The 16,917-nt window shown below is 38.1% G+C and overlaps 1 protein-coding gene and 1 non-coding gene across 2 annotated transcripts in view; one reads left to right on the top strand and one right to left on the bottom strand.

Annotated features, from left to right (window-relative positions):
- Positions 1–2,623: 2,623 nt before the first annotated feature.
- LOC140139565 (uncharacterized) overlaps positions 2,624–16,917 on the top strand; it is a 43,565-nt gene continuing 29,271 nt past the window's right edge. The window contains 5 exon segments of the mRNA XM_072161273.1: positions 2,624–4,036; positions 4,038–4,627; positions 5,537–5,690; positions 10,108–10,264; positions 15,997–16,211. Of these exon segments, the coding sequence (XP_072017374.1) occupies positions 2,624–4,036; positions 4,038–4,627; positions 5,537–5,690; positions 10,108–10,264; positions 15,997–16,211 (2,529 nt within the window).
- Trnap-cgg (transfer RNA proline (anticodon CGG)) lies at positions 14,869–14,940 on the bottom strand. Its single transcript has one exon. It is a non-coding gene; the product is annotated as a tRNA-Pro (tRNA).

Genomic DNA, 16,917 nt, shown 5'->3' with positions numbered 1-16,917 from the left:
TCTCAATTTTGATGCGGGAGGGAAACAGTGAACTCAAAATCAACTGTGAAGGGCCTTACGCAGACTTTGTGCATAACTTAAAATAGCCAAAATTATTGTTTCCAATGTTCAGACTAAAGTAATTTCTAATGAATGTATCATTTCAAACATTACCTTTAACCTATAATTGAAGGTGCTATAATAAAGGCAGGCAAAGGTATTGACCAAAATTCAAAATAATTGTACTTTTGCAAAAGGAAAGAAAAAAAATAGGAATTTAAGATTTAACCTTTTTCAAGGTGTGATGGCAAAGCTGCCAGATTCACAAAAAAGATCAACCAAGTTTAAGTACGGTTAAAGAAACAGGGGCCATACAGTCCTTTTCAACAAACAGCTTTAAAGCAAGTCACTTCTTTTGTGGGAGCTGGAGGCAAAGGATCAAAAATAGCTAACATGCTCAATTTGAGCTGTTTGCAATAGACGAACCTCCTTGAGGGTAATTTTGACTTGTCCATGCTTATCAAAATTCCTGGGACAATTGCATAGACTTTCTCATGACTCAAAGGCTGACAGGAATATATTATTCACTTGGTTTTCAAAGATTTCAGTCTTCAATGGAGTAGTCTGGACCTTTCTATGATCATGTGAACGTTACTGAACGTAGGCCTACACCAAGTATTGGCTTGCACTTAAAACTTTAAAAAGTCCATGGGAACATTAATTAGGTTTAACCTTATATGGTGTTGACTGCAGATGACAATTTGGTGTTTTTTAATGTCAAATTGACAAATTTCAAAATTGTACATTTTCATGACCATATTTCGGCATGACGAATGCATTAAAATGAGCACAAACAAGCTTAGTATTGGTTCAGTGGTTAACTGGTTATTGAGATAGTTCTTGATATTTTCAGAAAATATCTTAAAACTTGGACTTCTTATGTTGAAATCTATAGCCAGCATGCAGGGCATTAAGAATAATTTTGTGACCCATTCCCAGGAACAAACAAAACATGATTACAGCAGACCTAATTGAGTGTGGTGTCAGTTTGCTATTGAGATTCCCTTTTGCATTGCATTGTATTTTTATGTGTTTGCAGAGAATTGTAAATAAAATGGTGATAAGATGACAAAAAAAGCCTTGTTTTTTTATTGCTGTGCAATAATTATGAGCCCTGTGGGAGGGTAAAATTGGGCGCCTTTTTAATAAAATGCTCTAAAAAGGCTTAGGACAACGCTTAAATATGCAAATTTTCCTGCTCGCTGCGCTCGCAACATACATCTAGACCATTAAGGTTTGCAGATTGGATTCCCAAAATGTTTGCATGTTCAAAGGGGGGCGGGGCAAAGATTATTTGGCAGGCCGAGAGTGGGGACAAGGTATTTTTGGTGGGGGGCAAGCGATTATTGGTGAGCCGTTTGGAAATTTTACCTGGGGGGGGCTGAGCGGCTCATAATTATTGCACAGCCCCTTACGGGCCCCTCTGACCCAGATTTTGCATTTTTGGATTGATCGCGATATTGAACACTTTATTGTGACATTAATATCATTCATAATCATTGGTTTAACATTTTAAGCTTTATTCATAAAACATGGATTTAGAAATTCTACAACACAGATTACAACACGGATAATTGATTTTAGAAAATGGCAAACTTAGGACTCTACATTATTTATCTCTATTCAGTGGTGATGAACATTTATCATACCACTAAGGGACACATCAAAGAACACTGCTAAGTGGATATAATTATTTTATCTAGTCAATGATACTTACGTTTTATATCTTGCCAATGAGGGCGTATTGTGCTGGGGTATTGTTTGCAAGCATGATAGATACGCCGAGATATGTGTTAAAAAGCTCAGTTTCAAACTGGGTTCAGCCTTTGCGCAAAGTAGTTTCCAGTGGCGTACCGTGGTCGCTCCTACCCCGGGGCTGAAGAAAATTCCATTTTGCCACCCCTTCCTCAACAGCCTGACCCAATTTTTTTTTCGGTGGTTTTGAAAAAGTGAAGAGCAAAAAAAAAAAAAAAGGATTTAAGGCGCTATAGTACCATTTTTTCACAATTTTTTCCACCCTTTTCTCTTTACTAATTCTTTTTGCGGCCCTTCTTCTTCCGCCGTCCCTTCGTTTTGGCCGCCCCCTGCTTTTACCCGGGGGGGGGGGGGCTCACGCCCCCCAAAGCCATTCCATCAGCTGCGTCTAGCTCCGTCAATAATCACAATAATAATATACAATAATAATTATACACGCATTGTAGGTGCTGTACGTCGACTTGATGCATAAACTGTGTGTATATCCCTGTTCGTCTTACATCTTGTTTGTTTATCCCATCAGGTGCGTGAAGCTCCCATTATGATCGGTGACCTAATACACGCGTTGGAATGAAATAGCAATTTTCTTTGTTTTACCTCATTTGTTTGGCTCGAAATTAAAAGGGGATAATGTGATATGATATGCAAATCACACATTGCTTTAACTTAATTTGGAGAAGTTTGTTAAATTAAAAATTATTTAGAAAATATAGATATAACAATTTAAATAATAAGTTTATCTGGGCTAGCTGTTTTGCTGCCAAAATTATGTACAGCCACGCTTAAATTATTTTGTCTTTTTTTTTCTTTTATTTCAGAGTCTTTCATCATGAAGTTGTATTGCCATAGCAACCTTCTCTACCTCATTACCCTCTGTCTCTTTCTGTACCATTACCCACAATGCAATGCAGTTGTTCTAATCAACGAAGTCAATGCGCATAATCCTGGAACTGACAATGAGGAATTTATTGAATTATACAACAATGGTGATACCCAGGTATCGTTGGATGAATATACGGTTGTTCTATACAATGGAAGAGGGCGCATTGCTTATGCGATTATACCGTTACAAAATGGCGTCATTCCTCCAAATGGATATTACACGATGGGAAACCAAGGACTAAACCCAGATAGACTGTTGTCTGATATTGACGGAGATGGTTTAAATATACTGCAAAACGGACCAGATGCCGTTGCGCTATATCGTGGCAATACAACCATGTTCACAAACGGGATGCAAGTTACGAACACGTCACTTGTAGATGCTGTCGTGTATAATGCACGGAATAATGGAGGCCACCATAGAAGGCTAGCAGACGTGCTCACCCCAGGAGAGCGAACCGTTCACGAAGATCGTGGCCATATTGAAGGCGGTGACGAATCCATAAGCAGATGTGGCGGGATGGATGCGAGAAATCTTACGCAATTCCGTTTAGCACCACTAACCCCTGGTCGAGCCAATAATTGCTCTTACTTTCCTCCTACTGAACCCCCAACAACACCTCTTCCTAGAACTACTCCACCTTCGATCAGTCAAAATCTCTTCCCAAAGATAGTCATAAATGAATTTGATACTGCCGCAGGTGTACAATTCATAGAATTATACGACCTTGGTGTGGGTGGAACATCATTAGATGGCGTAGTCGTTGTATTTTACAGCGAAGAAACTTTGAATGCGTATGCTTCTTTTGCATTGGACGGATTCGAGACTGACGATCAAGGATATTTTGTGATCGGTCAGAGTGACTTGCAACTACGCCCAGATCTTATTCTTCCAACAACGTTATCGAGACGAAGAATAAACGCAATTGCATTACACTACGGAGAATCTGAATATATAAGAGAAGGTTCTCCTGTAACAAACAGGAATTTAATGGATGCAGTTGTCTATGGTGGAAATCAGAGAAATGTGCGAAGAAGCCAAAATTTTGATCTTATCAGAACTTTACTTGCTGGTCAAGTGATTCTTTGGCGACTTGATGCGGGCACAGCATGGGGGCGCTGTCGTGGGTGGTTGCCCACCATGATATCGTCATTTGCTATAAATACCCCTACACCTGCTGTAGATAATAATTGTGCTTCAAGTATACCGGATATTGTCCTTAATGAAGTCAATGCTGCAGCAGAAGGCGATGCGGCAATATCGGAAGAATTCGTTGAGATATTTGACGGCGGAATAGGTCATTACCCTTTGGATGGTATCGTTCTTGTTGCGTACAATGGAAAGAACGATGCCGCATATCGTCACGTATGATTTAACTGGCTACGCTACTGACGAGCGTGGCTTTGCCGTGCTCGGAGCTGCCGACCATAGTTACGTCACAATACCGGTTGAGGTCAACCCACGTACAGGATTTATTCAAGCTGGTCCTGACGCGATTGCGCTTCATCTCGGGCCTGCACCAAGATTTGGACGTGGATCGCAACCGACGTCTTATAACTTAATAGATGCTATTATATACGGCACTGGGGATAAACCGGATGTAGCGCTACAGCATGCATTGCTGCCCTTGCAACCAATGGTGAATGAAATTCGAAGAATCAGTGATATCGACCACTCTGTAAGTCGGTGTGAATGGGGGCGCCGTAATGCATCTGCATGGGGTGTTGGTCCAGTAACGCCAGGTGCATTAAATCGAGAATGCGTGCGGAACGGGACCACAGTGATAGAGACAATAGATCACTATAGAAATATTTTACGTATTAATGAGATTCATCTTACGAAAGCTGGATTGAGCACGGGGGAGTACTTGGAGCTGTATGACAGTGGATTGGGGAATGTACCTCTGGACCAATTCACAGTGGTTGTCTACAACGGCAATGGTGATCAAAGGTAAGAGAATGGGTATTCCAGTTAAAATCCATACACCCCCTTTATTATATAAAGGTCATTAAAATGGTTGGAAATGTTTTGTAGGGCAAAAACAGGGCGAAAATGTTTTTGCAAAATATAAAATGTACTTTTGTCAACACTTATAAAATAACAGTGTGTTAAAATGATTAGCAGCAATTTCAAAAAATATTTTTATAATGTTATTGAAAAGTTTAATGACCTTTATATAAACCATTCACATTTAATCGTTTTCTGGCAACATTTGCTGTGCTTTTCTAACCTTTTAGGAAAATGTATTTGTGTTAATGGTCATTATAATGCATACAAATATATGCATGCTCTGGCAATGTTTTCTGCCCCTTTTCTAACCTTTTAGGAAACTGTATTGTGTTGTTGCTGCTAACCATGCTAACTGGGTATTAACTGGTCATTATAATGGATAAAAATGGGTCTTTAAAAATATTTTTATATTCAGTGGAATTCATGTCCTTTAGGTCATATAGTACCTGGGTATACTACACTGGCTCTTCTAGCCCCGGAGGCAGGATTGGGGGGGGGGTGCATAATCAAAAAAGTGGACCTTTTTTCTGGGAGGAGTACATTTTGTGAAAAGTGGACCTTCCCAAAATTACCCAAAATCCCAACATTTAAAATGTTTTCTTTTTTTTAGGATATTAAATACATTTTGTTGCTGCTGCTAACTAGGTATTAACTGGTCACTATTATGCATAAACATATATGCTTGGGGCTTTAAAACCTTTAAAAATACTTTGTGATGAACCAGTGTATTCAGTGGCACATCCTTTTAGGCCTATAGGTACACACTGGCTCTTCCAGGCCCGCACACTGGATTTTTTTTTTTTGGGGGGTGTGGATTCATTTTGACCTTTCTGGTTTTTTATATTTCAGGAGCACCACCCTTCTATACCTAGATGGTTATGCCACAGACAGCAATGGCTTCTTTGTGATTGGTTCTTCATTCCTGGATCCCACACCACAGTATAGTCTGAATACAAGGACTATATTGTTCCCAAGTACATCAGGAGCTGTTGCTATTTATAAGGTGTGTAGTTAGTAGTATAGACACCGGAGTTTCGCGCGATTTAAAACAGCAAAATGCACGGCCGGTTTTTTATAAAGCGCGAAAATGCGCGAAAATTCAAGTCAAAAAGCGCGAAAATGCGTTTTCCAGTATTTAAATTCACGATTATGACGATACACACGTACCCCGGGTCTACACCTCATCAAATGTTGATTGTTAAAAAAAATAAAAGTGCATTTTCGCGTGATATTCCATCTCCGTTTGCTATGATAATTTTTCTCATTTCTGTGTCAGTTTTGGTCCGAAACGTGGTCAAAAACAGGTGCAAAAACATGAGCAAAGTCTGTCAATCTTGAGCAATTTTCGTTTGTTCTTTCACTTCCGCATTTCTTTTTTTAAATTAACGTGTTGTTGATGCTACAAAAACTAAAACACGTGCTACCACAAATAATACGAAAAAGGGGTACGGTTATCATTTTGATTTTGTCTTTAAAATTGCTTTTATTCATCGTAACAATAATACTAATAAAGAAAACCTAGATTATTTATGAGAAAATAAACTTAAAATATTAAAAATTGAATATTGTCAGGTTGTGATAAATAATTAAATAAACATTAACCGCACGTTAGCGGCACGTGCTTGGTTGTAAACAAATCAATCGGGACTTCCCCACCATCAGGCCAGCGATCGATCGGAAAGCATGCAAAATGTGCACGATTTCCTGACGTTGCATTTACAAATATTGCAGAATTTACTTCAATTCTCAGCAGGTGGGTCAGAATGTTGGGGCTTTTATTATCTGGACGCAATGACGCACACTAACGGGAAGCCTGTTATGTTGTAAAAAGGTTATTATTGGTGAATTTACATTGAAAAGTAGTGTGTTTGGCAAAATTCTCAAAATTCATGATGGACCACCAAAATCGCGATGGACCCCCAAAATTGTCCTTTTTGCGCGATCGCGCGAAACTCCGGTGCCTATAGTAGTACTTAGTTAACTCTCTCCACATGAGTGATGACTGCAGACAAGTTTCAATATTTTTTGTTAATTCAGATTTCAGAATTGTACATTTTCATGACAATAATTGGAATCGGCATGAAAAATGCATTAAAATGAGTACAAACAAGCCTAGTATTGGTTCAGTGGTTCTTAAGAAAGCTCTTGATATTTTGAGAAAGTATCTCAAAACTTGGGACTTTTTCATGATGCAGCCTAGGTCTAACATGCAGAGCTTTAATATAAGGCCGAAAATTGTGTTGCCCTTAAATGAGGAAAAAGCCACTAAAATATTAAATAATTCTTCTTCCATGACGGGCATTTATATTTTGTCAATTTTGACTACTAACATAATATAGACAAAAATAATAGTATACAAGTTCAAAATTTAGTAACCAAGTGTGTTAGGGATGAGGGGGAGTAAACTCAGGTACTGGGCAAGTTGGTAGTATAGCTCATGTTTAGGGCTGTTGTCGACTAGGCTGATTGTCGACAAAAAGACTGTCATTCAAATATTAGAGATAAGCTTAAGATAAACTTAACATTGCCATTATTAACCATGAAATAACTGCATCAATCTTCTATTTTTGTTTGTAAGTGGTGCAGATTATCAATCCATTACAATCACAATATTCTGATGCTACATATTAATATGGGATGGCAATATTTTGATGTAAACCAGCAAACACAAAAACGTTTTAAAAACGTTTTTAAATAAGTTATATTTTGGCTTTTGGTTTAAGTAAAAACGTTTTAATAACATTAAAATGTCGAGTTGTATAAAGGTCATGATAACGTTTTAAAATGTTTTGTATGAAAACACACTACAACAATATTTTTTAATGTTTTCAAAAAATGTTATGATAAACTATTTTTAAAAACATTTTTACCAAATGTTTTGTCAATACTTAAATGACATTATGTTAAAATATTTGAACCCAGCAAACACAGAAATGTTCTTAAAATGTTTTTACAAAACCTTTTAATAACATTTAAATGTCGGGTTATATAAAGGTCATGAACGTTATTGCAAATATTTTGGGCAAACATTTTTCGCAAAACATTTTTTAACCCCAAAATAACATTCTGTTTAGAATGTTTTGTATTAAGTTTTCAAGAATGTTTTTTTTATTAAAACGATTTTATACCCTTTATATAACCCAAAAGTTAAACGTTTTCTGTAATACATTTTTTGTTTGCTGAGCAGTAGATTATCAAAAATGTTTTTTAAGGTTATGAAAACGTTTTATACTCTTAATATACCCTTTATATAACCCGACATTTAAACGTTTTCTGACAACCTTTTATCACCTTTTGCGAATGATGTCGAAAACGTTAGTGTTTGCTGGGAATAAAGGATGCATAATATGGTCTCTGAACTTATTATTTTGACTTTATTGATGTATTGCTTTGCTCTGTCGTCAACTTGTCAGATCTAATGCTAATGTCAGATCTTGAGATTTGATGATTGTCGACAATGAAAACTCTACTCGACAACATCCCTACTCTTTCAAAATATTTAACTTGGTCTGAGTGGAAAAACTGATTTTGTGTTACAAGTTTCATTTTATGATTTGTTAGTAGGGTTTACTTTTCAAATCAAATAATGGAAAATAGGGCAGGAAAAAGAAAACCAGTTGCACACATTTGGTGGTTAAGTGTCACACACTTGTGGACCAAATTGACATTATGCAGTTAACCCCATTTTTAAGATCTTTGAGCAATTTTCATCTTAATCCTCTCCCGATTTCACTTTGACACCATTTCCCCCACTGAAAACAATTATTCTCAAATGATTCTTCCTGGTATTAGCATTTATTAATGCTCTGTGCTAGCCATCATAAAAAGTTCCAGGTTTTGAGATATATCCTCAAAATATCAAAAGTTGTCTTAAGAACCACTGAACCAATACTAGGCTCGTTTGTACTCATTTTAATGCATCGCCAGCCAAGTAATTTCCACAAAACTTACTTACTCTAACCTATTGCATTGCACTGGTATTGCAAAACTCAGTCCAACAGGTGATTTTCTCATAATGGGTGAAAGCCGACCGAGTGAGTTTTGGAAACCACTCTTAATCCTGAAAGCCTTCACCATGAACCCTGAATTAATGTCATGGGGATGTCATCATAATCAGTAGGCATTCTTGACACTACCATGCATGTTCCAAAGCAGACCAGGATGTATTAAAGTTTTCCATTTTTTAATGGATTTTATTAATGTTTAACTTTATTTTTTTAAGCAAAAGATCATTTCATCATTAAAACTAAAAGAGCAAAAAAAAACCCCATTTTTTTAAAGAGAGTAATATCCTGTAGCCTATTTACAATCTTTGCGTTCGCTAAAAAGATTGCCCCAAGCATGCGTTCATCATGTTCGATTGGCTCTCACATTGTCAGGTTTTTTTAACATACATCCCTGGCAGGTGCAGAGTCATTACTTTGTGTGACATGTGAAAATATGGAGTGGATTTGAACATGCCATGATGGCCTATTCAGGGTTCAACAGGACTCGATTTACCTTTTGCTGGCACCAGTGGTGTAGCCAGGGGGCAAAGGTGGGCAGCTTCCCCTATGAGAAGTCTTGCCCCCCCCCCACCCCCGCGGGATGCTGGCTGTCCTTATGTTTAAGTTTTTCCCCTTTAAAGTTGCCTGCCCCCCCTTTGTCCAAGTGTGCCCTGTGATAAATCCGGCCTTGGGGTTAAGGGCTGGGGTATGAACGGTTGGACAGTATTTATTTTGGGACATTAGAGCACATCAGACATATCAAATTGCATTCTGAATACGAAGAATGTCATTCTGATATCAAATAATTTTGAATTTTTGAAATTAGCAATTTAATACACATTTTATGGCAAATCATTAAAATTGATATTTTTGATAAATAACAGTACTTGAAGTAAACTTTATAAATCTGATGATTTATACTTAAAGTGTATGTAGGTGGGTTGAAAAGCCGACGATCAATTGAAAATTTTGACCTTTTGTATTGAAGATATGGATTTTTTTTCCCAGAACACCAAAAAAATTAGGTCTTTTTGGGAAAAAAATCCATATCTTCAATATGAATGGTCAAAATTTTCAATTGACCGTCGGCTTTTCCTCCCTGCTACATACACTTTAAGAATATATCATTAGATTTATATAATTTACTTCGAGGACTGTTATATATCAAAAATTGAAAAATATCAAATTTTTATAATTTGTCATAAAATTTGTATTATATTGTGATTTTCAAAAATGAAAATTATTTGATATCAGAAAGACATGCTTCAGATTCAGAATACAATTCGATAGGTCTGAGGTGCTCTCATGTGCCACAAAAAATACTATCGAAACGCAATAAACGTTCATTTTAGATCCCTTAAAGCTTTCATGAATTACTCAAATAATTGATTAGGCTTTATTGATGCAGAATTCTCTTTCATGTTTCTTTTTCAGGTTCCTCAAGGTGGCCTGCCCACTTTTGTGACTCAATCAATAGCTACTCGTGAGGGATTGGTTGACGCGGTCCTGTTTGGTGATAATACCGTAGATTTCACATTGGTAGAATCACTTGCAGCGGGAAGTGTCCCGATTACCATGGAAACCATTACAGGTAATTTGCTTATATACTAGTATTTTATTCTTCATTGGCAGTCGCAGTAGACTTTTCTGTAGTCCACTTGGACATACTCTAACACAGGTCTCTATGTAAAGATAGGCCAATTTCTGGCCTACTAAAATTGGCTATGATGTAATGGATCTGGCTTGTGATTTGTCACCCAGATCTCGCTATGGTTTAAATCGGCTATGATAATCATGATAATACTGAAAACACAGAAGGTCGAAGAGTTTTGTAATGTCTTTTTTCTTATGTATTTTATTGGGTTTTTTTTATTTACTCCATATTTTTGCCTTTATCTCAATTTCAAATTTTCCGTCTTTGACCATGAACCAGATCGTGTCACATAATGTTTTGTTTGAAAAAAATATATATATTAAAATGGATAATGAGGACGGGTTAGTGTAGTGGTTTTCTCACTCACTTCTCACCTGCGTCCCGGGTTCAATTTCTTGCATAGCCACATAGGTTTTTCTCTGGTTGCTCTGGATTTGATCCTGCTTCTAAAATAGGACTCCTTTCCATACCCCTGTCCTGTCATATTCGTTTGGCATCCCTTTAATTTAGTAGCATTTGAACACTACTGGGCTTTGCATGGTTTTGGCCGAATATTATAAAAAAATATTTTAAAAAAATCCTGATCACTTGAGAGGTTAGCAGTTATAAATCTTAAGTCCAGACCAGTGCACCACTAACCCTAACATCAGTAAATTCCATGATAGCATGATGCGAACCCCCTAAAGTATACACACAAAATCACTGGCGGGGAAAGCAAAATCACGGTGGCTACCAGTCGGCGATTGTGTACTTGGTATGCGATGGGTCTAAGGTTCGAATACCGGGGGTACCAAGTGACTTCTTTGTTCCTTTTTTGTTTCTTCTCTAACTTCTGATTGTAAAAAAACCATGGGCAATGTTAGGGTTAATCATATCATAATACTAATTACAGAGTGTCCGTCTGCGCGCTATCGCGTTCAGCAAGGTGCGATATCGCGTTAGCAGCGGTGCGATATCGCGTTCAAGACGGTGCGATATCGCATACTCAAGCGGTGCGATATTGCGTGCTTTCGCGTTATGCTATCGCGGAGTATCAACCCCAGACAAACATATGTCTATGGTATCAACGGGCCACGCGCAGAGTACCGCATCGCGCATCGGAAAGCATTACAGTGTGACTAACAGGTGCATCTCATCGGACCAATAGGCCTAAAGACATGATTAACATAAAAATCATCAGTTATGGTAAGGCCTATATAACCCGTTTGCGTTCACATTTCTCTCGATTGAATTGACGGCCTACATCCAGACACTTGGGTCCTCCGATGTGGTAGCAGGATAGGGCTTGGAAGAGGCGAACGATGGGTTTTCAGATTATGGGTTCCGAAGTAAGCGTCACAGCTACAAAACAGAGTTGATAGTTGTGTCTTAATCATTGAGAGACGTATATCGTAGTCATGGTAGTAGTTTAAAAGGTCAGGACAAGTATTATGGGTAACGGGTGTTGGGTAATATAGAGATAGGCCTATCACGAGAACCGCCCAACCCGAGAACCGCGAAATCTAGTATCTACTAATACTAGGTAACCAAAATGAAAAAAATGTAAGCAGTTGACTACACATCCGGGGGTCACTCTCACAAAAGTGCTACCCACCGCGTCCGACCACCTCTGAAATGCACCCTTAATGGCGAATTTTCGCTTAACCCTAACCCTACCCGAGGTTTTTTGGCTATCGGAAGGGAAAGAAGGAACGAAAAAGGAGAGAAGATGAAGAAGAAAGTCACTTGGCACCCCGAGTTCGAACCTCGGACCCCTCGCATGCCACGCAGAAGATCCCCAGCATGTAGCTACACAGGTGGCGTTGGCCCGCCAACGATTCCCTGGGTATATATGACTTGGTCTGATTAAGCGTCATCAAGTCCCGTGGAATGCATGCACGCAGAGCGGTTTTAATAGTGAGCTTTAGTGTGTCCTAGTTCTGTTAGGGTTAAGAAGGCATATAGGGAAAATATGCATGGTCACTAACCCTAACCCTACCCGAGGTTTTTTGGCTATCGGAAGGGAAAGAAGGAACGAAAAAGGAGAGAAGATGAAGAAGAAAGTCACTTGGCACCCCCGGGATTCGAACCTCGGACCCCTCGCATGCCACGCAGAAGATCCCCAGCATGTAGCTACACAGGTGACGTTGGCCCGGCCAACGATTCCCTGGGTATATATGACTTGGTCGATTGGGTCATCAAGTCCCGTGGAATGCATGCACGCAGAGCGGTTTTAATAGTGAGCTTTAGTGAGTCCTAGTTCTGTTAGGGTTAAAGGGCAGGTCTATAGCAAAAACAAGTTTATCTCTATTCGAAGAGAATAATTATTACATTACAAGTTGACACTTGTTGCAATTTTTTGTGCGTATTTCTCCTGAAAAAGGAGAAATTGTGTGGGTAAAGTTCAGCCTCGTCGTGTTCTTCCCCCATTTGAAGCGTCGTGTTCTCCCCGTTGACTGATGACGTAGGTAAATGAAGCGGACACTTTATCATGCTCTCATCATACGATCACAATCACTTTGACAAGTTTGACATTAGCAACAATGAGTTGTACTATCACTTACCATAACAATGCTGCATAACAATATGCACCCTATTGTTATCTTTCGGGAACAAAGCCCACACAGTAATTGTTACTTTTCATTTGCTTTGTAATATTTCATCCAACTGAAACTATAGCAATGCAATATACAGGGAAATCAGATACATGAGTTTGTAGACTAACACGGTGTATATGCTAGTCTCAGATGAAATTTTAAGCTCAAATTATGTATTTATTTTTTAGGCCTAATATTTCTCATGATATTGATATACATATGAATTGTAATATCACAATTGTCTAATATATAAAAATGAAGCGGCTGATTTTATCCATATGTTTAAAAACCATGAAATTTGCAGTACTTAATTTGGATTTTTTTCTGTGAACAGCAACAGTATACGTTCTGTCCATTGAGAGCGTTTATAGTCCCTTTTCTCACAGCGGGCACATCTCATTTCATGACGTCACCGGTTTTCAAAAAAGGAGTAATTTTCATTGTCCTCATAATATTAGCTTGCCAATGATATGATGTTGTTTTTGCTATAGACCTGCCTTTTAACCAAGTTGAACCCCTTAAGGCCAAAAAAAATAAATTGTTTGTTTGTCCATAGAGGCTTATGAAACAGTTGGGTCGGTAGGTCGGATTTTTTACAGATATTGCACTTGAAACTGACAATTTGAAGACTGGTAAATAAGTCAAAACACACAGCACTTTACTGGTTTAACTCTTGAGATGGTTCTGCATGTTATACTGTTCATTTTCTTTACATTTTCTTTCTTTAAATTTATACTAACCACTGTTTTACTAGCACATTCAACGCAAATTAAAAAAAAAAAAAAAAAAGAAAGACACGGTCGGGACCAGAGTACAGGGTCGGTCGGACGTGGACAAACAAACAATTTTTTTTTTGGCCTAATGGCAAAACACATGCAAAATCCTACCCTAAATGGCGTAGCACATGCAAAAACCAGACCCTAAATGGCATCAACTGAGAAATATCTAATTTATACCCTAAGTGGCATAAACAGGAAAATGAGCTAATTTGATACCCAAGGTGTCTTTTTGATGTTGCAGACCTATAGATACTAGAAAAAACATGCACAAAGATAACAAGAATCAATTAAAAAGTGGTGATTTTTATCAAATTAGTGCAAACTCACTCAAATAACAATATTATTACTAACCCTAAACGTCTAAATGATTTGACTGAAAAAGGACCCCAAAATGGCTATGCCTTCTGAAAAAGTACTCCTTTTTCAAAAAGACGTTGACGACGCTGTGTGGTGAAAAACATACTCTTTTAGATGTTTTTCTTGGACGCGGGTGTGTAGCAAGTCAAGTAGTGAGTGACCCCCCGGGCTACACATACAGCATGTTTATATTGAATATACTAAGTTTTGAGTTCATCGTGTACGATATTCTTTGTATGTATACTAAAACTTTTGCTGTTCATAGTGAGACACTGTTACCGCACAAATCATGTACCAATTAACATTACCGTACATTTGCAATGACGCGGGTGTGTAGCAAGTCAAGTAGTGAGTGACCCCCCGGGCTACACATACAGCATGTTTATATTGAATATACTAAGTTTTGAGTTCATCGTGTACGATATTCTTTGTATGTATACTAAAACTTTTGCTGTTCATAGTGAGACACCGCACAAATCATGTACCAATTAACATTACCGTACATTTGCAATGACCCGAGGTTGCACAGGGAATGTGTAAATATTTTGGCGCAAGCTAGAAATGGCCCTTTCAACAGTGTGATCATGGCGGCGTACATGTAGCTTCTGTTTTGATAACTCTTGGGTGTGAGAAGCATTCCGAATGTCCTGTGCGCATCTAACGCATCATGAAAAAGTGCTACTTCCGGTAATGAAGCATATAATTTATCCTTGTGTGTTTATAGTGCAAATATCTCACGCCAATATCCTTTTGTTGAGAATTAGGATAATTATCGATGTACGGTAAATATAAATATGGCTAGTGTTAGAAGAAACAAAATATAGACAAAGGGCTTGTCCGGGAATTGAACCCGGGACCTCTCGCACCCGAAGCGAGAATCATACCCCTAGACCAACAAGCCATAACATCTGCGGTTAAAAATAACCATTTCAATATCAGATAGTGCAATTTGGGCAGGTTGCACAATAATATGACTGCTCAGTACCAGAAGTGGGTTACAACTGTAATAGCTGCCATGTGTAGATGAATAAAATATACTGTGTGTAGATCAGTGGCGTAGCCAGTGGGGGGCCAGGGGGGCCAGTGCCCCCCCACCCCCGCTTGTCATGGCCGTCGGTTCATGTAAGGCTGTAACAACACCAAAAAGGGGCGAATTAAAAAAAAAATGATGACAAATTGTGAATTAAATTGAATTATACATGAAAAAATTGTTGTTTTTATGTCGGTACCGCTTATTATCCTTTTTTTTTTTTTTCTCTCTTCACTTTTTCAAACCATGCAAAAAAATTGGGGGTGAACAAATCACAACTTTCGTCGGCAAAAAATATTTCCGTCGGTACATTTACAAGTTGTGCCCCCTCGGTTCCAAAATCCTGGCTACGCCACTGGTGTAGATTGCCAAATGTTCACAGGGCAGCTATTGCACTTGCCTACTTGTGGCACTAAGCAGTTGAACATGCATATCTTTCATTATCATGGTTATGTACACAAAATGTAACATAATTGTCATTATCATGATTGTGTACATGCTTTAAATAGTATCTGTACATTGGACTATTCAAGTTGAAATCCATACACCCCCTTTGGGAGACGTGACCTTTATTCAAATGGAATCACCCATTCAGTGTCGTCTGCCCCGAAGTGGACTATTCAAGTTGAAATCCCTACATCTCCTATGGAAGACATGACCTTAGTCTCCCATACAGTGAACTTATGGTACATTATAAATGGAATCCACCATTCAGGTAATTGCATTTGATAGGGGGGTGTATGGATTTCGACTAGAGTCCATTCTCGCTCTTATATCTGGCCCAGAACAGCAACAACAAAAAAAGGAATTTGATTGACAAAAAACAGGAAAAAGGCTAAATCCCTTTAGGTCCCAAATTAAAGGAACCTTATGGCAGAGATTTTTGCCTGATCACATTACATAATTGTTTTCTATTTTTTTTTCCAGATGAAACATCCATTGTGCGCTGTTTTTCCCATGATGCTTTGAGCCAGTTCTCTTTTGTGGTCAACCAATCAACACCTAGCGCTGCTAATGTCTGCCCATACCCACCTGTCGTACTGAATGAGGTCAATATAAGGTCACAAGGAAACGACATGGGTGAATTTATTGAATTGTCCAGTCTGGGAAGACCAGGGTTTCCTCTTAATAATCTCCAGGTTGTAAGTACTGTATTTTTCAGCATATGAGCAGCAATTAAAACAAAGAATAACATGGTCTAATACTATAAATAGTTAATGTACTTAGGCCTAAAAAAATTGTTTGATTGGCGTAACCCGGCCGACCCTAAAAATAGGCCCGACCCTAGACTTTAAATTAAATTTTTTTTTAAAGAAACAAAGAGTTCCAAGGCCTTTATCATTATGCAATTTACAGCTTAAAATGTGTGTGTAAAAAAAAATAATGAAAAGAATAATAAAAAAATTGCCGACCGACTGACCCTATTTTTGTATGTTACGCCAATCAAACATTTTTAGGCCTTATTATAGTTCATAAAAACAGTATGTTTCAAACCTTGTGAAGATTTTTAAATCCAATCTGAAATGCAATTTTATCCAACTCAAAACTCACTTTTGGTTTTCGGGAGAAAGTAATTGTTTCACAAAGGCATAAACGGTCCAAGTCAAGGGGGTAGAATCATCATCTTGCTGACTCGCCTTTGTATAACTTTACCAGGACAAATGTGTGCAAAAGTTTGAATATAATGCTAAAATTGTTTAAATGAGAACAATTATAGCCGAAAACTGGGTCAAAAAGATGGTCAATTTTATCTCAATATTTCGAGCCATAGTGTAACTTGCACCACCCCCTCAGTACACCTCAGATGTTTCAGCATTTTAATTTGCTTCATAGTACTCACATATGTTT

Source organism: Amphiura filiformis, chromosome 2, assembly GCF_039555335.1.
Source record: "Amphiura filiformis chromosome 2, Afil_fr2py, whole genome shotgun sequence".
Taxonomy (NCBI): domain Eukaryota; kingdom Metazoa; phylum Echinodermata; class Ophiuroidea; order Amphilepidida; family Amphiuridae; genus Amphiura; species Amphiura filiformis.
This window is presented reverse-complemented; position numbering and strand designations above follow the sequence as displayed.